Source organism: Aulostomus chinensis, chromosome 11, assembly GCF_037954235.1.
Source record: "Aulostomus chinensis isolate RoL2024-O1b breed Wild chromosome 11, RoL_Achi_v1.0, whole genome shotgun sequence".
NCBI lineage: Eukaryota > Metazoa > Chordata > Actinopteri > Syngnathiformes > Aulostomidae > Aulostomus > Aulostomus chinensis.
In genome coordinates, this window is record NC_141330.1 from 17,463,014 (window position 1) to 17,487,944 (window position 24,931).

A 24,931-nucleotide genomic window follows, 5' to 3' on the forward strand; every position below is an offset into this window, starting at 1 on the left:
AGTGGTCGGCACTGTTGCCTCACAGCAAGAAGGTTCCCTGTTTGAGTCCCGGCTCCATCACAGGATCTTTCTGTCTATAGTCTGCATGTTCTCCCTGTTCCTGTGTGGGTTCTCTCTGGTACTCCAGCTTCCTCCCACAGTCCAAAAACATCAAGAGGGGACGAGGCTGATTGATACTCTAAATTGACTGTAGGTGTGACTGTGAGTGTGAATGGTTGTCTGTCTCTATGTGTTGGATGGACTGGTGACCCGTCCAGGGTGAACCCCGCCTCTCACTCGAAGGCTGCTGCAATGGGCTCCAGCCCCCCCGCGACCCTTAACAGTTGTATTTTCCATTTATATGTATATTGTATATAAGTTGTATATGTTGAACAAATTATAATGAACAAATAAATATATTATTTGCTCAAACACCATGATTGGTACATTAAAATATATACTATAAACATACAAGTGCCTGCCTCCACACACAGACACCACTCTTCTTTATGTCTCTCTTTATCTGTCAGTTTTGTTTGCACTGACAAAAGCAGAAAGTGCAGATTTATGTATGTATTCCTTCTCCCGCCAGCTCATACAACACATCCAACCTGATGGATGACCTGAAGGCACTATACCGGACTGCTGGGCAGCAGGGACAAGGCATCAGTTTCATCTTTACTGACAACGAGATCAAAGAGGAATCCTTCTTGGAGTACATGAACAACGTCCTGTCGTCTGGAGAGGTCAGTGGCACACGTAGAAAAACTCACAGCAGTGTTGACATGCAAATATCATGCAATTAGTGTATATAGCTTCTTTGTAACTTGTGGGCTAAGATTCTCAGAGCCGAGAGAGAGTCTGGTCCCCCCTTGTCTTGGAGCAATCACAGAAGTATTTTCTGTTCACAGAAGAACATTCTCAGAAATGTATTGCTGTGTGACATGAATTACTGTAGAAAAGTACATGTGAGCAGTTAAATATTTAAAGCTTTCATGAAGCTCCTGGCATAAAAAGGAGTAAAGGTAATATTCTGTCATATTGAATAAGTTAAAAAGCCTTGCATGATGTTGACAGGCTCTGTTGCTTAGGTTACCAAAGTGAAAGTGAGTGTGAGTGTGAATGGTTGTCTGTCTCTATGTGTTGGCCCTGTGATGGACTGGTGACCTGTCCAGGGTGAACCCCACCTCTCGCCCGTAGCCGCTGGGACAGACTCCAGCCCCCCCGCGACCCTTAACAGGATAAGCGGACGAAAATGAATGGATGGATGGATGATCAAGTGACTACAACTTAACCATGCTGCACCTAAAATACATCTTCCGTGAAAGCCCGGTAAACACTGTTGTATATCGACATAGAAACACTTGCTGTAACTTAGTTTAACTTGAAGATAATGCTTCCCACTCATTCACTTGAAATGTGACAGTTCTGACCTTTTTGATGTCCATGTCATCGAAGTGGTTCTGGACAAACTGAACAGTGGCGTTGAAGTCGGCCTGGTTGAACTCATAGGGGATGTTCCATCCCAGAGGGCCGTACTTCCTTCTTTCCTGTACGGTGCTGTGTAGAAAGGCGACTCCATACAACATCGGCTTCCACTGCATCATGTTACTGACATCCAGCAGCTCCTGGTTAATACCTGGGGAGGGAAGAAAAAACATAATTGATTTGAAAGAACATGTGGAGGGAGAAAAAGTTGAGCTAAAATTCTAAATGTGCTTAGCGATTAATCCTAATCTCATGAAAAATGACTTTTTAAATTACAGCCAAGATTCAAGAGCTGAAGATACGAGTGTAGTGAGTCGCTAAATGGCCCTCAGGAACTTCACATATCCCTTTTCCATATGAGGCAGGCAAAGACAGCTCCTTTATACTGTACATATTAACAATCCTTTTTTTCATCCTGCTTAAAATGTCAATAATCTTACTGCTTGAGGTAGTAGGGCATCAAACACGATGAATTACGCAACAACAAAAAAATTGTTTATCATCTTTTTTCCCCACTTAGACACATGCACACTTTAGTCATTCATGATGTGGCTGACTGATTTGTGTGTGTGCATTTGTGTCATCCACAAATGAGATGTTTAGATTTCTCCTACACACATCACAACATAATAAATAACATGTCTTATTGTGCACTTAACCATGGTCACTTCCTCCTCCTCTTATATGGACACACATACATCTGATTACTGCTGTAATAATCAATCTGTTTACATTGACTTCATTTACACCATATTTATGCCTGCCAGTGTTCTCAGAGCAGAGCAGTGTATTGATTCAGGACAGGATGGGTGAATCTTTATTCCTAGCACAGACTCACCCCTCTCACCTTGCCCTGTGAATTGATGAATCCTGAACTCCGGTTATGTGTGTTCTATTTTAAATCCAATTAAATTGAACCAAACTAGGTCTCCTGTACCTCCATATGTCCTCTTAAGCCCCGCCTTAAGGCCCTGTGGTGGTTCATTAGTGAACTTGATTGACATCTGCAGAAGGGTGATGGGGAAGTGTCTGTGAACCTCTGTGGTCATCCACAGGCGGAAGCTGTCATGGACAAAGTCTGTCTCTGTCACCGTGTCCATTAGTTCATCCATGAAGTCCAGACCCAGGTGGCAGTTCTGTAGTAAGGCCCAGCCGCCCTGCAGATGATGAATGACATTCATACAAACTCTGACATCAAAGAGCTTTAACCTGGGATGGATTTTCAGTGGGAAGGACATAGAAAACTCAGCTGCTACATCAAACACCACACTGACTACAGTGACCTCTCACCCCTGACTCACATTAGCCATGCTCTGCTGCAGGAGCTTACGGGCATGGACCTCTTGTCCCTGTCCCATGGAGACGTACTGCGTCGTGGTCTTCAGCCTCTTCCCCAGAGCAATGATAGAGTCAGTTGGATCCGAGCCCATTGACAGGAAACAGATGAGAGGCGTCCGTGGGTCTGATTCCTCCCAGGTTTTCTCCAAATCAAGAATTACACCTTCAGCATACTTCTCCCCCATGGCACCCATGATGTATTTACGGGCCTGGGGGAGAGGAGGAGGGAGAGGAGGAGGGGAAAAATTAGACAAAACATTCAGGGAAAGGCTTGTTAAGCGCTGCAAGCCCAGTTGAAACTAAGTATTTGTACTATATTCTTAATCTGAGGTTTTGTAAGGCTGGCTGCTCAACAAATAGATCAAGGGATTTTATTTTCCTTGTTTACTGTTTTAAGTTATTTCTCCAAGGGGTCAAACAAGAACAGGACTGTTTGTGAGAGGAACAAAATAAACTCCACTTCAGGCCTGTGAACTACATAAAAATCAACCCTCAGTCAAGGGAACGTCCATAGCCATTGTAGATATTTGTCCTTAAAAGCCTCTGAGGGCAAGAAAGAGGTGTTTTACTAAATCTGCTAATTTTCATTTTTAAGGAAAGTTCTAACCGAGGGAGATGTTACCGTAGGTTAAGAGAATTTCTGATGTGTTATTTTTCTTACTGGACCTTGCCTCATTAAAAAAGGGGTGTTTTGAAGTAAAACATTATTTCATTTGCAACCTTGAGGTCATTTAAGAAAATCTTGCTCCACTGGTGTATTTCTTCCATGGAAGAACACTCAGTTTAAATTAAAAGACTTTTTTGTGAGGTTTAAATGCCTCTATTGAGAAAAAATTAACAGTCTGCATAATGTTTCCATTAGTGTTCAATCATATCATTTTGGTAGCATAGAACGAGCTATCTCACTGAGAGCACGCTCCCATGGTACACTGTCTACAGCAGCCAAAAATGGTGGAATCGAATTCAGCAAATGTACTAGTTGGAAATTGAAGTTTGATGCATGCATGTTTGGCAGATCGTATTTATTCACAAGAAGATCAGTGCAAATCCTGATTGTCCAAAAGGGTGAAAAGCATGAACATAGCATTGGTAATGTGGGTGCTTCATGCTTAGAAAATAAGGTGCATTCAGTTGTTTGAAACCTGCATCTTTCTCGCTGGATACTAAAACGTACACGATGGTTCTTTAGGTCTGGTTTGTTATGAAGGTGGGAACTAAATCTCATCTCCATCACAATACATTGAGTCAAAGCTCTGGTCCGTATGTGAGATGATAAGAAATACACAAGGAATGACTGTTGAGGCTTCTACCACCTGTGCGATGGTCCTATCAGGACACCAGCAGCGAATGAGGAGCAGGCGTCTAAAACAGTCCAGAGCCTGGTCATAAGAGTTGGGCAGCAATTCCTCTTCTGGAGCTTCTTTATCAAACCACATCTTCCACTGCTTCTCATTACGGCTGATCTGAAAAGAAAAGTGGAAACAGATTTGATGTATGAAAAGCAGAAGAAAATGTTGTTTAAATTGCTTCCAGTTATATCAAGTCTGAAGGGCAGAAGATATAGAAAGAGATATTTCAATACACACCCTGAAAAAAAGACAGTGGTTGGTCAAAGCCAGCTCAGAATGGTAAGCACATGAGCAATATCATTTGTATCCTACTTTTCGGTTAAATACTGCAATGTATTCACTGTGGGCCCTGCTACGGACTGGTGAGCTGTCCAGGGTGTACCACGCCTCTCGTCCAATGCCAGCTAGGATAGGCTCCACCCCCAGTCCACAACCCTTAACGGATAACTGGTATAGATAATCGATGGATGGATGGATGGATATTCACTGTGCACTCTCCTGGACACACACCGCAAATTGTCTAAATTTCCTAAAGATGATCATGAGGCTTTCTGCACCTTTGGGTTTCATGCCTGGGTGCTAATAGTTCAATCTTGACTCGTAATTTCTCTGCAAGTTATAAAAAAAGCAAATATAGTCTGTTAAGAGAGGACCTGAAATTCTGAGGAGGAAGAGAATGAAGAAGGAAGAGAAAGACGAAGAATGAGAAGTAGGGGAGGTTCTATTGACAGGACTGTTCTGCTTAAAATGATCATCAAACCTTAAAGTGGATCGAAGCGAAGTAAAATCTGGTCAACTGGACGTAAGTTTATCTTGAAGACGTTTCACTTCTCATCCGGGTTTCTGAGAAATTAAGGAGAATCTATAACAAGCACCGAATCCCTGTGTCTTTTAAACCAGACAACACTCTGAGACAAAGACTGGTTCACCCCAAAGATCCCACCCCTCACAGCCAGAAAAGCAATCTGGTATACGCTGTCAGATGCAGTGAGGCCTGCACGGATCTCTACATAGGGGAAACCAAACAGCCCCTCAACAAGCGCATGGCCCAACATAGAAGAGCCAACTCTGGAGGACAGGACTCAGCGGTTTTCCTCCACCTCAAGGAGGAAAGCCACTCTTTCCAGGACGACCATGTCCAAATCCTCGACAGAGAGGACAGATGGTTTGAAAGAGGAGTTAAAGAAGCCATCCACGTCAGGATAGAGAAACCATCTTTGAACAGAGGAGGTGGACTGCGACATTTCCTTTCACCTATTTACAACCAAGTCCTTTCAAAACTTCCCCAAAGAGTTCAGCTGAAAGACCCATGTGGAACGGCTGATGCCAGCACAGCCCATTAGCATCTGAGTGGTCGGTGAAACCCCCTAACGACCACCCCTGAAACTCCCTGACACCGCACAACGACTGTCGTTTGGGGAGGCCAGGTGAGTCTCGGGAGGGCCGTTTCCACCACAATAGCACTGACCACTCCCACATAGGTTTATAAGCTGGAGTTTCCACACTCTTCACTAGAACTGAAAAAGCCTCTCGGATGAGAGGTGAAACGTCTTCAAGATAAACTTACGTCCAGTTGACCAGATTTTACTTCGCTTCGATTTACGATGACCTGGATGAATGAGAACCTACACAGACAAACCTTCAAGTGGGATGTCTCTTGTAGACACAGCTCATTAGCATGTTTATTTTGTGTCACCAAGGACAGATTCAGAGGTTTGACTCATGAACTGAGGCCAATGAGGTAATTTATTACTGAATTAAATAGAAAATAAACAAGAATAATCAATAAAGCTGACAACGTTTAAAACATACACAAGGAGGCGGTGGAAAGTGGATTAATGACGATTGAGTCCTTCTCTGCAGTAAGCAGGAAGCCTGGTACAGCTGAGGTCCGAACCAGGTAGGAAGCTGCTCTACCTCTTGAGCTAAATGCAACCCTCATGTGAGTACAAGTGAGAGAAGTCCATGTAATCAAGCAATGAGTAGTGGAACCAGCTGTGCAGAATTGAATGATGAGGGATTGTGGGTGTTGTAATTTGACTCCAGAGAAAACTGAGAGAATTTGTGCACTTACAGATCTGGACTACAGGGAGACGTTTTTAATTCGTTTTCACAAAGGCCTATTTCCTCATAAGAGACAACCTGATGTTTCAAGATGCTCTGTTTTCTTTTGATTGCAATGATGAAACAGTTCAGAGGTAAAATTATGACACTTTGTAGAAACTGTTGACTGTACAGTTTACATTTTATTGTGGTCTGGGCTCAAATTGGCCAACAAAGTCAGTTTGCAGAAGACAAAAAAAGTTTGGCATGGGAAAGAACGTGGATTTTCTTGTAAGAAAGAAAGAAGAAGAAGGACAGAGGAAAGACAGAGAAAGGCAAATACAGGGGAACCGGCAGCCAAGACCCTAATAATAAACAAATGCTCTGCCAGTTAATTGATGTTCAGAGTCCTTCAGAGCATTCTTACATGACAAATGTACATGTTGATATGGTATATAAGGTTTCTGACACATCTTTTAACAGATTATGATATTGAGATCCTGAATGACTCCTTTGACATACAAGTTACAGAGCAGCTTCCGAGAGCAGTTTTCATTGAATCCACCAGCTGAACACAACATATGCAAATATCCAGTGACATCGCAGATCCCGTTAATCACTGCATTACATGCACACAGGAAACCAAGTTCCCTGCAGAAATCAGGTCAAAGCAGGAAATCAGAGGTTGCACCGCATCCATCGAAGCCACCGTTCAACTCTGCAGCTAGTTTCAATAGACCTTATTGAGTTTGTTTTTCTGGTCTGTTATTCATCAGCTATCAGAGTCTGTTACATGTCAACTCATTGTGTTGAATCCTGCTCTCTCCTGAGTGAAATCAGAGCTCAGGTGGAGGGAAGGGAGGAGGTCATAAGAGGTACAGAATCCAGAGACAGAGGTGTGCGTACACGCACGCACACGCACACGCACACACACACACAGGCACACAAGATGTGAGGAGATCTTTTCCTGTCTTTGAGAGAGTGAGCAGACTCCCTTCCTCCATGCTCACCTAGACACTGGGCTATTCTTATTTTGGTTATGTGTTAGTTTGGGCTGGAGACCACGGGCAGTGTAATTATTCCTCTCTTGCGTGCTCAAGGTTTAGTTCTGAATTTAAGGTCGTTTTGGGGGAGACATTGGGAGCGACAGCCCACTGGATGGTTGGCTCAGCATCTTCCCTACTTTTGTTCATTTTGGCTGGGTATCCAGTCACTTTTGTTTCTTCTTTTTTGCTGATTACTTTGGGCATTTGTTAAAAAAAAAAAGAAGTTTGTGGGTTAAATTCTAACTTTGACCTTGTGTCCCTTTTTCAAATGTTGCAGCTTCCTACCCATTTGAGTTTTATTGTCTTTGGTTTTTATATGCAGGCTGTAACAGAGTCATTTGGGATTGAAAGACACACATCAGAAACCAATATTTTCATTATGAACTGATGTTGTTCTGTCATGCATGTTCAAGACCTAAATCTGCGCTAATCCTTTTTATTAAAGGAAGATTTTTTAAAGATTTTTTTAAGTGATCAATTTACAGCAAAGTAAGTAGACTTACAGTGATATCTGACTTCTAGAGGACATTTGTACGAGGCTTAATTATGTGTATATGGTTCAATTGTTTCTTTCACCAATATTTATCCATCAGAAGCAAATACCTGCAATCCATTAAGAAGCAGAAAGCTTCCTGTCTATCAACAGTTTCAGGGAACCATTTAAAGGCTTCAGTGCTTTGCAGAGGAGCATATTAACAATAGCTGTTGATGCTTCAACAATCCTAACCTAAATATCTCAGCCAGTCACAAGGTTTGAGTCACAAGGCTAAAGGGATATGTGTGTGTCGCAAGTGTGAAATAAAGTGCAGTTTTAGAGCCTCTCCATGTGGTATTTATCAATATGTTTGTTTGAAGTGTGAATACTGAGTCAGACAGGGGGCTCGGATGGGTTTGAGTCTCTCTGGAGGGGCTAACAGCCCTCTCCTGTCCTCCCTCTTCATATTAGGAGACTCATTTCATTAAACAAAGAACTGTTAATCCACCTCCCTGCTCATCATCCACAGAAAATACACGTGTTTATTGGTGTGTGTGTGTGTGTGTGTGTGTGAGAGAGAGAGAGAGCATGTTCTGCTGAAAGTAATTGATTGGAGGTTTTTCCAACCTAAGCTCATTTCACAGGGCACTGAGCTTTTCCCTTTATTGAAGCCACAAGGCTGTCAGTAACCGATGAGTGTGTGCGTGTGCGTGTGTGTATGTGTGTGTGTGTGTGTGTGTGTGTGACAGTCCACCGTGATGTTTGTATGTTTTGTGGATGTGTGTAAGACAGATGAAGTGAGACATGATGAGACTGATATTGGCATGCTCATGAGAGCAAAGAAGAGATGTTAGAAATATTTAATAAGCACCAAGAGACAGAGAGAGAGAGAGAGAGAGTGAGCGTGTGTGTGTGTGTGTGTGTGTACACAGGTGCCAGACTGCCTAACACTGAGAGAAACTCGTCATACACTTGTCAGAGCACTCTTAATCATGTAACGCTTGCTGCTCTCCTTCTTCTGTGTGTGTGAGTGTGAGTGTGAGTGTGTGTGTATACCTGATCCAGTACATCAGAGAACTGCCAGAGTTTTCTGAGCTCCACTAGATTGAGCCAGGTCATGTCAAGGATCCATTTAGCTGGTTTCTGAGGGCAGGCTTTAAGGTCCAGAGAAGCACCACCTAGATGATACAAACACACGTGTGGAAAATGTGTCCGTCATGTAGAGAGATATTCAGTCTGCTCCATCCTTTCATATCTGAGGACAAACGATCCAGCAAAACCAGTTGTACCCTGTTTGTCAAAACCATAATTCAGTCAATACACATTTGTGTCCAGTGTGTTGTTTGATGGAGGAGATGGATAGAAGTGCAAATAAAAGTCAACATGACAGCAAACTGCACAAAATTATTCATGTTGTGACTCAATGCTCAGCACGTCTGAGCTGGCAGATGGTGAGCCTGTATGCATGTTGCTGTCTGGCTGTTTGGGCCTCGCCAGTTGCCATAGCTGGCTGTTATCCCTGCCGTGAGGAGCACTTTGCAACTAGAAAATCCCTAAACAGATTCTGCGCCAATATGTTTGAAATGTGTGTGTGAATTAAAAAAAAAAAAAGTCCACAAAGTAAATAATGAATACAGTAAAAAAGAGCAAACAGAAACTGGATGGCAATTTTAGTTTAACCTTATCAAAGAGCCTACAGGCTTTTTTCAGATGAGTCAGAGTTACACAATTGTAGCTGCTGCTTCTTCTTCTACTTTTTTTTTTTTTTTTTTTTTAGATTTGAATGCAGTCTCAGGGGAGACAGTTATCTGCTCGGCTACGTTATGTACTGTCAGGCTTGGCTGCAAGGTCAAATCAGATTAAATATATAGTCTAGGAGAGGACACATCAAATCCTTCTCAGCAGAGGAGACAGAAAAGAAACTTGAGAGAAATCAGACAGAAATGTTGCCTCGAAATGAGTGTTTTCAAACAGTCTGAGCAGCTCAACACTTGAGTGAATATTGCATTCTGGAATATATATTATATGCAGTGAAGATGATTCATGGAGAATTTTAAAGACGTCAACAATGAGCCTGGAGGAAGTTTGAGGATGGAACACATTCACACAGCGGCTGTGTTTCACTGACATTAGAATCCTGGGTAATATCGTACTGCTGTGTTTCCAAGCTGAAACACCTATAGATGTGGGGAATGTGACAAGTTATTGGCATTTCATCGCTTACTGTTGGACCGGCTACAAAAATTCCAGAAGGGAGCGTTGCAGCCAATCCTCCAACACTATAGTGAAGTCAGCTGACCACACCTCTGCAGCAGGACTCATGACATTGAGGAGACGTGCTACAGAGAGGTGGTTCAACATCTGGCTGAGTGGTGTCTAGACCACAATCTTGTTCTGAACACCGCTAAAACTAAGGCCACCATTGTGTATTTCCGGAGCTCCTTGATTCTGGAAATATCTGGAAATATTTAAAGACAAAACAGTACGAATATATGCTCCAGTGAGTGTGAAGACTCAGACCATTCATTCCTCTCACACTTTCACCTGAAAAAAACATATCCTTCATAAATAAAATGGATTTGTGAGATATTAAATGAGGCTCTTACCTTTGATGAGTGTTAGAAACTCCTCGTGTCGGACTCGGTTGCATTGCATGTCAATCTTCAACGTCAACAGCAATGTGAAGAGAAACTTGTGCTCTTCATACAGACCCCGCGCTGCGTACTGATACACCTCAAAGGTCATGAACTCGATGATGTTGGCGATTCGCTTGCTTGTGATGGGACTTTTGAAGGACCTGTTTCCAGCAGAATGTCAGAACGGACACCATTGATCAATGATGCAGCTCATAACTAGGAGAGTAAATTTAACATCGGCCCTAGAATTAAACACGGGCTAGCAATCAAAGCATGGATCTCAGTCTGACCTCTGACGTCATAACAGCACATAAAAAACAACAACAATACCCTTCTAAAAGGAATCTGAATGATATCTCTTAAAATGCTAACTATGTCAAAAACTTGTTGTTTTTTAACTTTATTGGCAGGCAGAAAGCAGTCGACCACTCCGTGATTGGTAATCACCAAAACAGAACAGACCCGTGATTCCACTTCAATTCAAATGTTTGTCGTTCTTTGAATTTATTTGAAATTGCTGTGTTCCTTTGTGACTCTGGAAGGTTTATTATTAGACAAATTTTTATTCTATCATTTTATTGATTTGAGGAGTTTTGGAACAAATAAGAGGATAATGGGGAGATAATGAGGCAGGAAAAGAGGCTGTTTGGCTTTGAGTTGTACCAAAGGTGCCTGTAGTAATTTAACAGCTTTTATTAGCATCTTTTTGATTCGCATTGCAGACGACTTGATTACAATTTCATCAGTTTATTAAATGTAGCAAAGCTGTAGCTAATATCGCAAACAGATTGCAAGTGAGTTCTTTGCAAATCATATTTAGGAGAACTCAATTTGAGGGCTACAGAGTTTTTGAAAAGTAAAACCTGGCATTTTGGATTTAAGAAAAAAAAAGAAGTAATTAAGTTCATGAAAAAAGCAGATGTTTTCTCACCTTGCCAAGGAGAGGTCAAAAAGTCCTAGGAACTGTCTGAGGGAGGTCTGGTACATGACATTCACAACACTCATTTCTGTTATCAGGAAATATAAGATACTGCCCCTGGTGGCCACTGAAAATACACACAAAAAGCATAGGTTGATCATGCATGTTTTAGTTTTGTGAAACTGAACCCGAATGCTACACTGTCTTTGAGCTGGGTGTCATGACCTACCTGGCCGGTACTCCTCCCTGGCAGTATTGATCTGGACCTCAGTCTCAGCTGCAGTCTTTAGTTTCTGAGTGACCTCTTCAGCCGTGCACTTGGTGTTGCCAAGAACAACAATCAGGCTCTCATCATCCACCAGGGATCCCTTCAGAGATATTTGCACAAGTCAATCAGACAATGAATGCAAATGTAAACATTAACCATGGAATTACCATGGTAACCAACAAGAGACATGTCTGCAACAGATGGACATGTATGCTTTTCATTGTTTATCCATTTGGGTGATATTAATCCAACTCTCTGTGCTGGGAGCAAATTTATTGGCCAACATTTCAAGGTAGTCCAGTGGAGCAAATATTACTTCCTCATACCCCCCCCCCCCCCACACACACACACACACTGTTCTTAGTTCAGCATTTACATATATAAGACAGATGAAGATTACAAGGCTCAATCCTAGTTAGAAATGATGTTTTTCATCACATTTGCTGATGTACTTCAGCGTGGATGTGAGTCCTTGCCTGTGTGCTGGTCAATCGGTAGAGGAGGCTGTCCTCAAGTTCCTTCATCTTTCGCTTGTTAGATGTAACATCCTCCAGGAGATCTGTCCGCTCCTTTTCTAGCTCCTGGGATCAGAAAACAATGTTATTACATGTGGCCAAAAATGAGGTGAAACACTGAAGTACGCGCAGGAAGTGTCCCATTCAGACGATGACAATCTGGCCATTCGAGGGTGACGCAGAGGATGTCGTCATCACAACACAGCTCCCACTCTCAGACTACCCGATGCATTTTAAGCAGACTGTTTACCAGTTGTGTTTAAGCATTTAATTTTGATCTTTGCTGCTATGTAAAAGGATGAAAACGAGTTACCTGAATGGAAATATACAGCACAAAGGATATACTGTTTAAGGGCCCTCACCCTGAGTGTCAGTGACAGATCAGGAACTTGAAGGATTTTATTCTTCCTCTCACAGCATGAACCTTAATCTCACTTGTCCAGTGTAACCAGAGTCATGAAAGAGTATCCCGGACTTAAGTAACAACTGCTGAGGTCAAGACAAGTGGTTTTGATATAGGAGGAACAAAAAGAATTAACTTACTTTAATATTGTGTGCTACTTTTGGCTCAAAGCACAGAAGCGGGAACTACAGATGAGTGTGTTTGCAGTCACTACAAATACAAGTGAATTATTCTGCAGGCATGATTTGCTTTTATTTAATTGTAACAAGTGGAGAGAAACAGCAAATGGGGTAGAGAAGCCATGCATCAAGGCCTGCAGCCAGAATGGAAATGCACTCTGCATCTTAACCACTATGTCACAAAAGAGTTCTGCAAGAACATTACTTTGAAAACTCAAAGTAAATAAAAAAGTCACAGCTAATAGTTGCCTTCACGAGGGACTCCTGAATTTAAGTGACTAAACTACACAACCTTCAACTGCTATTATAAGTAAATCCATCAGTAAATACAACTTAAAACATTCCCCATCTGCCATACACAGTTTTACTTTTGCACTAATTGGTTTCTTGCTCAAAATTCTTTCTAAACATTAAGACGCCAACAAACAGAATTCCATTATTAAGTACGCATAGCAAAATACTACAAACATAAAATGATACAGGGGGAAAATGAAATGCAGACCTGAATATAAGTAAATCTGGAGAAAATCGAGAGATTTTAAGCAAGAGATTAAAGTTAAAGAACTTATCAAAGATCGTCACTGCATTATCTTCCCCACAGAATTCTCATCTGTATGTGATCAACCTTTGATCCAAATTCTAAAGTAAGAATGACGCACTAGTGAAACTTTGGTTTCGACACTATTTATTTCTTCATCAGCTTTAACGTGAAAGACATTTTCAGAACAGCAGCGCGAAGACGGCCTGAAGCCTTTTGTTCAGCTGATCAAAAACACCACTTGTTAACTAGGAGAAATTTATCCTTTAAAACCATTTCTACTTTGCCTGTCTGTGAACGGACGATGGCAAATCCTGAGTGTGAAGTGTATCCTCATGCCATCTATGTGACTGGATTTCCGGAGGAGGTGAAACCAGTTGTATGTTCAGTAACCTGTTTTGTCACCAAAGCTTTGCTGATGGTGACGTGCGCAAATGTAAACTAAAATACAATGCAATCATTTAAAGAAAATGACTATTTCATGAAAAATATTAGCTCATTTTGAATTTTAAAGTAGCAACAGATCTCAAGGTTGGGCTGGGGGCAACAAAAGGCTGGAAAAAGAAGTGATGCTATAGCTAAACAGCTTGAAGAGCATTTAGCAACTAATTAGGTTAAAAAGTAACTGGTTAGTGACTTTCGTGGGCATAAAAGAGCGTCTTAGAGATGTAGATTCTCTCAGAATAAAGGTGGGGATTAAATATATTGTCCTTACTTTCCTTGGCAGATGGGCTACCCCTACAATGGAGGAATAATGGTGCCACAGATGCCAGTCACCTGTGTGCCGATCCCATTCGCCTACCAGGTACATTATTAATGTCATTATTTGTTGCCATGGCCTTCTCTTGCAGTGTTTGTCTGCACTTGTTTGTCATATGTTTTTTCTCTAACTCAAAAACCATTGGTGTATAAACACATGACTGATTGATTATGATATCTTTTTAGGTACCCTGGCCTCTGCATCCCAACTATGGAGGAGTTGTGATGCCAATGAACTAGTCAGGTCTCAAACGCCATACAGGTAAATGCACACTAGACATACCCACCCACCAGTCAATCTCCCAGCAACTGCACATATGTGCTACTCCAAAACCCTCATCTAAATCCACTGTTTTTTCTGGCAGGGACACCCTTTTTCAACAGGGGGACCAACGCCAACCGACCCAACGCCAGCACATCCCCAACCTCGATGCCTAGAGCAGCAACTCATGCTCATCATGATGGACCCCTTTGTACCATTTAAACATAATTGTCTTTCTTTGAATTTAATTTGTGAATAGAATAAAGAAAACAAAAAAACTTTCCTTGTATGTCTGTAAGACTTTGACTCAATTATTTCAACAACCGTTCATTCAAGGCTGGGGGTCTGGGGTCTGCAATGACAGTCATTGAAATGACACACAAAAGTCCTAATCCCCTGAATAGCAGCGCTAGCTTAGCGATTATCTGCTGCCTCTCCCAACTTTCATGTGGACTTCAGACGAGGTTTACCGACACAAAACTTGTCATCATTTCTTTATAGCGGTTTAGACTCAATCATTTTTCAGAACTCTATTTGATTCACAGGAACAAACTCTCACTTAGTCCACGCAGAATTTGTTTGTGTTCCCTTTGCATTTCTGTTTGGCTTCTTTAATATGACTTCAATACGTTTTTCTGCACATTACAGTTTGTTTTTTTTAAACAGTTTACAACTATTATGTCTGCCGATCTTTGTTTCCCTCTTCTGCAGTATTTGAATTTCCTTTCACTGTCAATTATAAAACTTTGAGACACTAAAACAATTTGATGTTTCCTTACATTTCTGCATGGATGTTGAATAAAAATCAACATAGTCGATTATACTCTTGTTTTGAAAGCTCACACTGAAACCAGCAAACTCAATGAAGAAATGCAATCATCCCTTTAAACCCCCATGTTCCAAATCTTTTATGTATTTTCAGATTAATTCAACTTTTTGGTCCCATTACTTGTCATCAAATTCTTTGCCACTATGCCAACAATCCACTCTCTTTTAGTCTTTTTTAAAATCTCTTTCACAACACTTTTTCCAAGCGTGTTTGGACCTCTTTAACTTCATTCACTCACTTTTCAGAAATACAGGCATTAAACATAGTTTATACATGAAAATCAGCATTATAGTCTGTCATCAGCTTTAAACCAAACTTCTTTGTGTTCCAAATCTATCCAAAATTCATATCATTCAACTTTTCAAGTCAGCACTGCAGTCCAGCATCACCTTTTCACGTTTTCCAGCTTTCAGCATTTGCACGACAGTTCCTTCAGAAAATGCATTGTCTAGATTTCCATGTTTCCTTCTGTTCCCTCTTGACGGTGAAATGTCCTGTCACACTGATTTCTGTTTGTTGAACTGTTAATGTTAACTGATTCATCCTCACTATATCAGGATGTTTGTTTCTTCAAGCTGTCAGTGTCTAAGGGTTGTAATGATAGCCATGTCCTTGTCATGTTGCGACTTGGAAAGAAAAAAGAAAAAGAGCTACATAGTGGGAAAGAGTGCTAAAAACTATATTAAAATATTTTCCAACGACCACTGAAGAAACCATTGGGCTTCAAAATATTTGCACTCCTGATTACTTTGTTTCTGTGAAAAATCCAGTGAAATGTACCTCATTTCAATATATGTGTATGTATGAGTACAGCAGCTACTGTTTGATTTGAGAGCAACTACACTCACCTGTTTTTCAGTGAGGATGACCCTGCCCAGCAGCTGGTCCTCCAGTCCCCTCATTGTGACGGTGAAGTCGATGATGGAGGTGCGGGCACTGATCTCAGGGGTGTAGGCTGGATTGGGCAGCTTGGTGGTCATGTACAGTCTGAAGCCTTTCATCACATCCACCTCTTTGTCACCAATTTTCACCTGCACGAATAAAAGCCGAAGTGAGGCAATGTCTTTGCTTCACTCTAAGTTTACTACTGCTGAAAGAAAGAGCACAGAGCTAGAACCATTAAATGCCCTGTACACATGTCAAGTACCAGTTTACGACTAAATCCTCCAAAAACTACATGAAAATTATCAGATCATACATTATCAGATCATACATTAGCCATGATAATCTTGCCCATTCAAGCAGATACCAACTGTTAATGTCAGAGCAGGCCTCCCTGACAAACATGGCAAACATGATAAACAACTCTCCAACTTTAGACATTTCCTAGGTCCATCTGCACATGTGTGTGTGTGTGTGTGTGTGTGTGTGTGTGTGTATGAGTGTGTGTTGGCTTACATGCTTGTGTTTGCTGTGATCAGCATTTAATTACTCATGGCAGTACAACTTCTAATTATCCATCTGCCAGTTTGTCCCTGGAGCTGTCGACCACGGACACCTTCCCTTTCCCCTAACACCAGGATATTAATAGAAATTAAGCTGTTCAGGAGGGGTAGGATGGGAGGGGAGGGGGTGAATGTTAATGTAATTGACACTGACTTGTAATCAACACAGAGTGTGAATGTATGTATTCCAGCACCTGCATAGTGGGTTATTGTATGTATCTGGAAGTGTGTGTTTGTTTGTTTGATGCATGTGTGAATAAGAGGGAGGCAGCTGCAGCATCAGCTGCTGAATAACCATCACCGTGCTGAGGCAGGAGTTGAGAGGCGCTAATGAGAGAGAAAGAAAAGCCTGCAAGCACCTTTTAACTTGGCCTCTTTCTCACACCCTCGTACCGTATGATTAGGATTTGTGGATGTGTGTGTGTATGTGTGAGTGTGTGTAAGGTGTGTGAAGAGTTGCAATGATGCATTAATAAATCTATTCTTGCTGACGTTATAAGAAGAGAAAACATTGTCTGGATGAGAAATCGTGTCAAAATGCATTTCAACTCAACCTTCAGTTGAATTTCATGGATTTTATTGCTTCACAAGAAGTACAAGCAACAAGAAAGAGATACACTTACTGTGATACTGTGTGTGAGCAATATAATCAAACCCATTTATTGGCAGAGACCAATTTAGTTCCCCTTGTCCTGCACAATTGTACGATTTCCTGTAATGCGCCAAATTCATATTCAAAGCTGACAAAATGAGAACGAGGCCCAATAATTTTCTAAATGAAAAATATCTAACTCCAGCAGAACATTAGAGGAAATTAGGGTACAGAGATAGAGAATGTTCCTTTTCTCAGCAGCCAAACACAAGTGGAGAGAGACGAATCAAATATAGCTCAGGAAAGAAGCAGTAAATTGGATTTTTACTTCCCCACTGAAGGAAATGCAGTTTCTAGAAGCTCGCCAGACCCTCTGTAGGAGTATACTGTAATTTCCATTAAGGGTCACACTCTTTATGAACTCATTTATTAAAATAGATGTGGTGGATGCAACAATTATTCAAGAGAATCATGTTTGTCTGTTAGATTTAATTAGATGTGAAATATACAAGGTCCTGGTGGTGCAGTGGTCAGCACTGTTGCCTCACAGCAATTAGGTTCAGGGTTCAAGTACCAGCTCCATCACAGGATCTCTCTGTGTGAGTCTGCATGTTCTCCCTGTTCCTGTGTGGGTTCTCTCTGGTACTCCAGCTTCCTCCCACAGTCCAAAGACATCAAGAGAGGACGAGGCTGATTGATACTCTAAATTGACTGTAGGTGTGACTGTGAGTGTGAATGGTTGTCTGTCTCTTTGTGTTGGTCCTGTGATGGACTGGTGACCTGTCCAGGGTGAACCCCGCCTCTCGCTCGAAATCTGCTGGGATGGGCTCCAGCCCCCCCATGACCATTGACACGATAAGATGTAGAAAATGGATGGATGGATGGATGGATGGAACCGATGGGTTGTACAAAAGGAAAGACAGGATTTGTTTTTGTTAACCCAGCTTTAAAAGTTGTATGCTTTCCTACAGTCCAGGCAGGCTGATTAACTAAAGTTCAATATCCCGTAAGAGCTGGAGATACTGACCAGGTATTTAACAGAAAGAACTAAATAAAATAATAAAGGCTTTGAGATTTTCTGGAAAACGGGGATATTACCTCTGTCCCAGTCTGATTTGAATCTGTCCTGGGAGACTCTTGCTGGCATGGATCGAGGATCACTTAACTCTCTCCATGAATCACATGACTACTTTTTTCATGGTTAAAAAAAGACACTAAAATCAAAAACCTGCTGATCTCAGCAGGGTTACTCTTCCGCGTTACCTTGTAGGTGGAGCCCGTTTTGATGAAATTCTTCTCCAGAATGTTGTCGAGGGCAGGGTCCAACTCCTCCCCCACATCCTCAATCAATAGGGGGCGCCCAAGAGACAAGCTGTCCTCTAGGTGGTTCTTAAAATACTTGTGATTCAATGAGGTGATCTGAGAAAACAAATATCAAGTGATCCTAGTAGCATTCACTTCAGCTATGGACTGAACTCTGAATGTCTGGGGACTCTAGTCAAACAACTGCTTTTAGGATGAACTATTTTTGGAATACACTCTAAAAGTAAATGCCGTTGATCTGATGAGTGTCCTCTGCTTGGGTAAATGTGTCTTCAGGACACTAACAGGACAGCAGGAGGCAGTGACTCAACGCAGGGATTACACCTAACCAAACCAGTAACCCTGGCTGGTCTTATTGTGCCTGCAGTGCTGTGTAACTAATGGAGACAAAGAGAATTCTCACATAAGCTATGGTTTGTGGGGATGTGTTATGCATGTATACAAAATGACTCAAATGTCCTATTCAAACTAATGTTCGATTATAACTTGACCAAAGACCTCATCTTATGGTTGAGAGTGAAGAGTGAAAGGAACAGCGGTACGGAAGGGTTTTGTATTGTTTTGTTTTTTTTAATCATACAACACAGAAAGTGGAAGCAGTAAAACCAGATGACAATAGCAAAGCCGATTCAAACCTGCAGCTCATTCCTGGCCTCTTTGTTCTTGATCCAGATTTTCCCCTGTGTCTGTGGATCAATGAGCAGAGGGAAACGAGCAGCTTTGGTGACAATGATGCCATTCTGAATGGATAGGTCATCGTTGGGAAGCCCCTGGATGAAAAAAACACACACAATAGACGAGTTAGTGAGGTTGAAATTTATGAATTATATTTCTTCGGGTTCACCCAGCTATGTTATCATATCTAAATCAGAAACAACATAGATTTAAATTACAAATGCATTAAAAAAATAGCCACACCTCTATTATAGTCTAATTAAATTATCATGGAGGTATGACTATGTTTTTCTTCGGAATATGAAGGAGCTTCTGTCCGTGCCTTTGCTTCATCCTTGTCTCAGCTGCAAAACCCTGGGACAGAGTTTTTGGACCTCCACTTCAATCATACTCTCTGCACGGTTGACGCTGTCTAGTTGTGTTTGGACTTATGGGGAAAATTTAGGGCAGAATACCTTTGTCTTGTCTCACAATTGAAACTGAAAAATCAGATATTAACAATATTATCCTTACCAGTATAATTGCATCTAGAGTCTGATATATCATTAAATGACAGGTTTAATATCATAGTTTTAGGATTGATTGAGAGGATTAATCTGGTGCAAATTATGCTTTTGCAAACTTCTTATGTCTGACCAACAGTCTAAAAACAAAAATATATTGTGTTTATAAAAGCGGTATTTTCTCACGTTTAAGAAGCTTTGGCTTTTTTGGCTACTTTTTCTTAGAAATAGACTCACTCTCATCATTCTTATAGACCACTGAACAGCTAATATAGACGACTGACCTGGAGGTTCCACTCGCTGACAGTGGCCGCATCAATGAGCAGCTCAGTCAGATTGAGATTGTTGTCGAATGGGATGCGACGGAACTTCAACTCACGCTGCCAGTCACTCAACAGGAGATTACGAAATTCTTGGTTGAAGGGGCCTGAGTAAGAAAGGAAGGCTGTGGCCAGAAGTACATCACCTGGAGCGAGAGAACAAAGATGGACATGTGACAGATGCACGTCTTCACTTCACTTCAAGAGTAAAACAGAAACAGGAAGAAAGCATCTCATGTTGGAAGCACTGGTGGTGGTTTGTTTTAGCAATACTAAAAACTAAAATCTGAAAACTCAGAATTCAGACTTTTTTTTTTTTTTAGACACCATTTTTTTTCTTACACAGTACTAGTACTTGTTTAGCAATCAATTTGTTTTTTTCCCAGACAGGAAGCAAAGCCTGATGGCTATTTCAAATTCATTTTTCTAGATATTTATTGTGTGTCTCTTGTAAGATTGAAGGTTTTGTTAGTCTAGGTGATTGAAGTTACATGAGGAACACACAACATTTCAGGAGCAAACTGGGCTTTACTTCCTGTGTGTAAGACGAATTTGAGGGCTACAAAAAAATGCTGACTTGTAAGAACAATACAAATTTCATGACGGACTTCGGGTAACTCAGTTCATCTCAAGAAAAGACTGGTCTTGCAATCGATATCCCCGAAGTATTGCTTGAAAAGGCTCTGGTTCCTTTAAATGTCTGGTCACAAGTCATTTATGTCTTGTTAACTACATTATAGGTATTAGGTACAATCAACTGCAGCCTTCTGAAAAACACAGTACTACAATACCAATATTTATGAACCAAAAGCTTGATTTGAAACCCACCAACAAGGCGTTTGGTTTGGGCAGCAAACTCTTTGCTCTGCTCTGTCCATCTCTCCTTCTCGCCAGCTAAACCGCTGATCAGACTGGAAGCGTTCTGCATCTTGTGCCTGCAGCGCTCAGCGTCCTCCAACAGGGTCTGAAACGGACACAGCAAGAGATCAACACTGGGTATTTATCACAGCAACAGACAGGTGGTAAATGGAAGGAAAACTGAATGTAAAGTGTCTCAGTCAGGTGGCGGGCCAATGTAACATCAAAGTATTTCTGCCTGTCTATGGAATTCTACACAAAATGAACCCACCACTCCCAAAAACACTGCCTAATTTGTTGTTTTGGTGAAGTTGATGGAAAGCTTTTTGTAAAACTCATCCAATTTCAACTTATCCAAAGTCAGGTCACAGAGGTGGCAGCTCCAGCAGGGGACCCCAACACCTCTCTGCCTCTGGCTGGGACACCCTGAGGTGTTAGCAGGTCCCCAGGAGAGAGCATTGAAACATGTAGGAGGTCATTTGAGTTGAGATCTATTGACTGTTGAGGCGTATGATTCACATCAAAACATTCAGGGACTCCTCTGTTCTGCTTCTGTATTTTTCGTGTCTAGACTTACTCTAGTTTGTCCTTTATTTCCTCACCTGTGTATCAGCTGCTCCCTGCTAATGATGAGGTTGTTTACCCAGTAGCAATAATGTCTGTTTCTTCAATAAAGACCGTCTGGTTTTGACTTTCTCTCAATTAAGCGTAGCAAACTAATCAGTCTATTTGAGCCTCAAACGCTTCTGCAGCGAGCCCTTTAATCTCAACTGTTCGACCTCTGGAGATAAACAGCTCTGTGTTAACATAAGAAAATTCTAAAAAGACCTCAGCTAGGTGGACCAATTCTCTACTAACTTATCTAATGTTGATGCACGTAGCGTTCAGGTACACGCAGCAAACCTGCGGACAGACATGTTTGCATGTCTATTGCAACAATATTTCCATGAGCGATAATAGTGGATAAGCTCTATTTATATTTACCCACTCAAAATGCTTTGCCTCATACCAACCGCCCACTGATGGTGCAGGCTGCCCTGCAAAGCAGCTCATCAGGAGCTCAGAGCTTCAGTATCTTGCTAAGATACGGCCCCTGCAGGATAGAGCCTACAAACCTGTGTCTCGACCACCACATCCTCTGAGAAATGCCTCACTGAAGAAAAGAAAAACTTTGTGGTCTAAATGTTTAAATGTTCTGATCAAAGAGATGGGGGAGACAATCGATAGCAAATTAGCACTGTGGGACTGTTTTCCTGACAAACTGGTCTAGGTCCTCACAGTTAGAGGTTTATGCATAAAATACTGCAAGTAAAAAATCAAAAAATGAGCTGAGGTAGCAAAACTCCAGGCAATTACAGAGAGAAACAATAAACTACAATGACAGCTACCCAGCAGTGTGAAAAGTGACTTATGGGAGACAATGTAACAAAGTATAGGTGTAGTTAATTAGCTGACATTTGCAGTCTTTTGCAAAGAAAACATTTTAATAACAAAAAGCTCTGCGGCCCATTCAAAGTCATTTATCTATTTTATGTCACATGACGTTTCAAATGTTTTTGCAGGCACTGTTTCTTGTCTGCCCAACAAAGATTTATAATTGTGAGGTTTTTTTTCAGGTTTTTTTGTTTGTTTGTTTTTTTTTGGAATGACTAAGTGAAGCTGTTGACCTGTTTTTCCGTCATGGCCTTTTCATACTCTGCCTGCACCACATCCAGCTCAGCCTGCTTGGCATCCAGCTCAGCCTGAGCCTTCTGAAGGTCCACATTAGCGATTACCAGACGATTCTGCTGCACCACCAAGTTAGCCTGACGAAGACAGAAGGAAAGAGAGAGAGGATCTATGATGATGCGTTTATTAGACATAAATATATTGAAAGTTAACTATGGTTAAATAGGCAATACAATACTTCATTTGATTTTGTGATTTTCGAGCCACAAAATTTATTCAGTTCATCCTCAAGCTTCCAGTGGATTTGATTGCCAAATTAGAAGAAATTCCCTCAAGGTCTTCATGCGATATGACACTAAGAGGAAGAGCGAGCAAGGATGAAGAAAAGATACAGTGAGAGAAAACTCTCCTTCACTAGATGACGACAAGCACTGAAAAACAGAATTAAACAGAGGAACATCTACTTAGGAACATGTGGTGGCCACGATCCTGCCAGAAAGCAAAAGGAAGTAACATGATGAGAATGTAATACATCTTTTAGGGGAGATTTTCAAAGTATAAAGCTGTGTCCTGGTGCAGAAACAGAGACTTAGAGCCTTGACAAACAAAGTGGAGTTGCATAAATGGAGATTCATAAGGGGAAACGAGGGGAGTGGACAGAGGCAGTAAATAAACAGCAGAGATGGGGTGATGAGGAGGGCAAGAGAGGAGGGGAAAAAAAAAAGAGTCTGAGGAAAAGTAGAGAGGATGTTTTCTGGGTAGAACTGGGAAACATTGCCAGAGGTTTAGCTACACAGATGCGGAGAAAGATGTGCGTGTGCTTGGTGAAGAGGAAGTCTGTAGCATTCATTTAATATTAATTGACATGTGAGAAGAGAAGACCATTCCTGCCTGTCTTTCTGCTTTTCTGTCTGTCTGGCAGGCTGGTTAAAGAGAGCCCACCACTGAGCTGGAAACCAGAAAATCAATTTGCTGGGCTGTGTTCCACACTGAAGCAAAATGTCAGGATCAAAGCTAAGAGAGGCAGGGGTTCTCATGGAGGAGTAAGGTAAAAACAGAATGTGTGTGTATCTCTGTGTGTGTGTACGCGCGCGCGTGTCTGTGTGTGTGAGAGACACAGACTGAAAAAATGAGAGACTAGAAAGAGGGAAGAAATGGAGGGGATGGGAGACACGTGTAATTTAAAAAGTCAGACATAAAGGTGCAGAGATGACGTATAAATGGAATAGAAGACAAAATGAGTGGAAGATGACTTAGAGAAGTGCAGTAAGGCAGCCAAAGGACAAAAAAGTTGTGGTGAACTTTATTCAAAGCAATACGTGTGGAGAATATTCAGCTTTGCACCTTTGCCGCAGTAGCTCAATTGTATATACTCTATATACTGTAAATAATAACCTGGAAAAATAAATACATACTGACAGAAGTACTCGTATTCTCATATTACCAATTAATAAATGCTCTATTGAATGTTAAGGAAATGATGTCAGCCAATTGTGAACACAACCGTCCTGCCGAATCAGAACATGCCTGGTTTTGGAGACAAAAGCCAGGACATATTCTAAACTTAATTACTTTGATACTGATGTGATTTTATCTGCTGCTGCTGCATTAGCAAAAACACATTCACGGTGATAGAGAAATCTGGCCAAATAAGTTACATGATGAGCACAATTTTGAAATATTTTTATGTCCAATAAATCATGCTCATACAATGAAGGTAGGGATCCTAAAGGTACGGCCTGTATGCATCAATCTGGCCTGACGGATTAAAAATAATAGTAATAACAATCATAATCTAATAATGCTCTTTAAATGATTAGGATCTTTACTCATTTATATTTTTGTCAAAGGCACTGATATCCTATGTTCGTATTATCTTGAGTTGCATTGAAATACTCACTTGTCATGTGAAGAAACACCTAAGAACATGAATGACTGTGTGATGTTAAATTGTGCTTCAATAATCTGAAATCTTAAATATTTGGAAAAGGGAACTTGGGATCACAGAGGGGCGGCACGATGGTGCAGTGGTTAGCACTGAGGTCTCACAGCAAGAAGGTTCCAGCTTCCTCCACAGTCCAAAGACATCAAGAGGGGACGAGGCTGATTGATACTCTAAATTGACCGTAGGTGTGACTGTGAGTGTGAATGGTTGTCTGTCTCTATGTGTTGGTCCTGTGATGGACTTGACTGGTGACCTGTCCAGGGTGAACCCCACCACTTGCCCAAAGGCTGCTGGGATAGGCTCCAGCCCCCCCCCCCCACCCACAACCCTTAACAGGATAAGACGGATGGATGGGATCATAGAATCATTTTACATTTTAACAACACAATATGTGTGTTCAGTTTTGGCCCATACCCCACCGTTACATTTCGGTTTTGGCCCCCGATGTACCCTGATGTAGCAAGTAATCTTCATCACCAGATAGCAATTAATATTTGATGTCCCTTCGCATCTGATTCTACGGCGACTCACTCCTCGTAATGACTTTGCTGTAGTTTCATGACCAGGACTTCTGTC

At 41.4% G+C, this 24,931-nt stretch overlaps 1 protein-coding gene and 1 long non-coding RNA gene across 4 annotated transcripts in view; one reads left to right on the top strand and one right to left on the bottom strand.

The window, feature by feature from the left end:
* dnah5 (dynein, axonemal, heavy chain 5) overlaps positions 1-24,931 on the bottom strand; it is a 118,451-nt gene that overhangs the window by 17,077 nt on the left and 76,443 nt on the right. For all 3 annotated transcript variants that reach the window (XM_086218915.1, XM_086218914.1, XM_086218913.1), the window contains 15 exons: positions 22,410-22,547; positions 20,713-20,848; positions 19,849-20,030; positions 19,022-19,156; positions 18,327-18,482; positions 15,875-16,057; positions 12,018-12,122; positions 11,503-11,641; positions 11,286-11,400; positions 10,325-10,515; positions 8,775-8,896; positions 4,119-4,268; positions 2,769-3,014; positions 2,405-2,624; positions 1,413-1,618 (listed from right to left, as the gene is read on the bottom strand). In XM_086218915.1, the coding sequence (XP_086075041.1) occupies positions 1,413-1,618; positions 2,405-2,624; positions 2,769-3,014; positions 4,119-4,268; positions 8,775-8,896; positions 10,325-10,515; positions 11,286-11,400; positions 11,503-11,641; positions 12,018-12,122; positions 15,875-16,057; positions 18,327-18,482; positions 19,022-19,156; positions 19,849-20,030; positions 20,713-20,848; positions 22,410-22,547 (2,424 nt within the window). The remainder of the gene's footprint in view (positions 1-1,412; positions 1,619-2,404; positions 2,625-2,768; positions 3,015-4,118; positions 4,269-8,774; positions 8,897-10,324; positions 10,516-11,285; positions 11,401-11,502; positions 11,642-12,017; positions 12,123-15,874; positions 16,058-18,326; positions 18,483-19,021; positions 19,157-19,848; positions 20,031-20,712; positions 20,849-22,409; positions 22,548-24,931) is intronic.
* Positions 13,368-14,403, top strand: LOC147253658 (uncharacterized). Its single transcript, XR_015118573.1, has 4 exons — positions 13,368-13,543; positions 13,904-13,981; positions 14,122-14,197; positions 14,301-14,403. It is a non-coding gene; the product is annotated as an uncharacterized LOC147253658 (long non-coding RNA).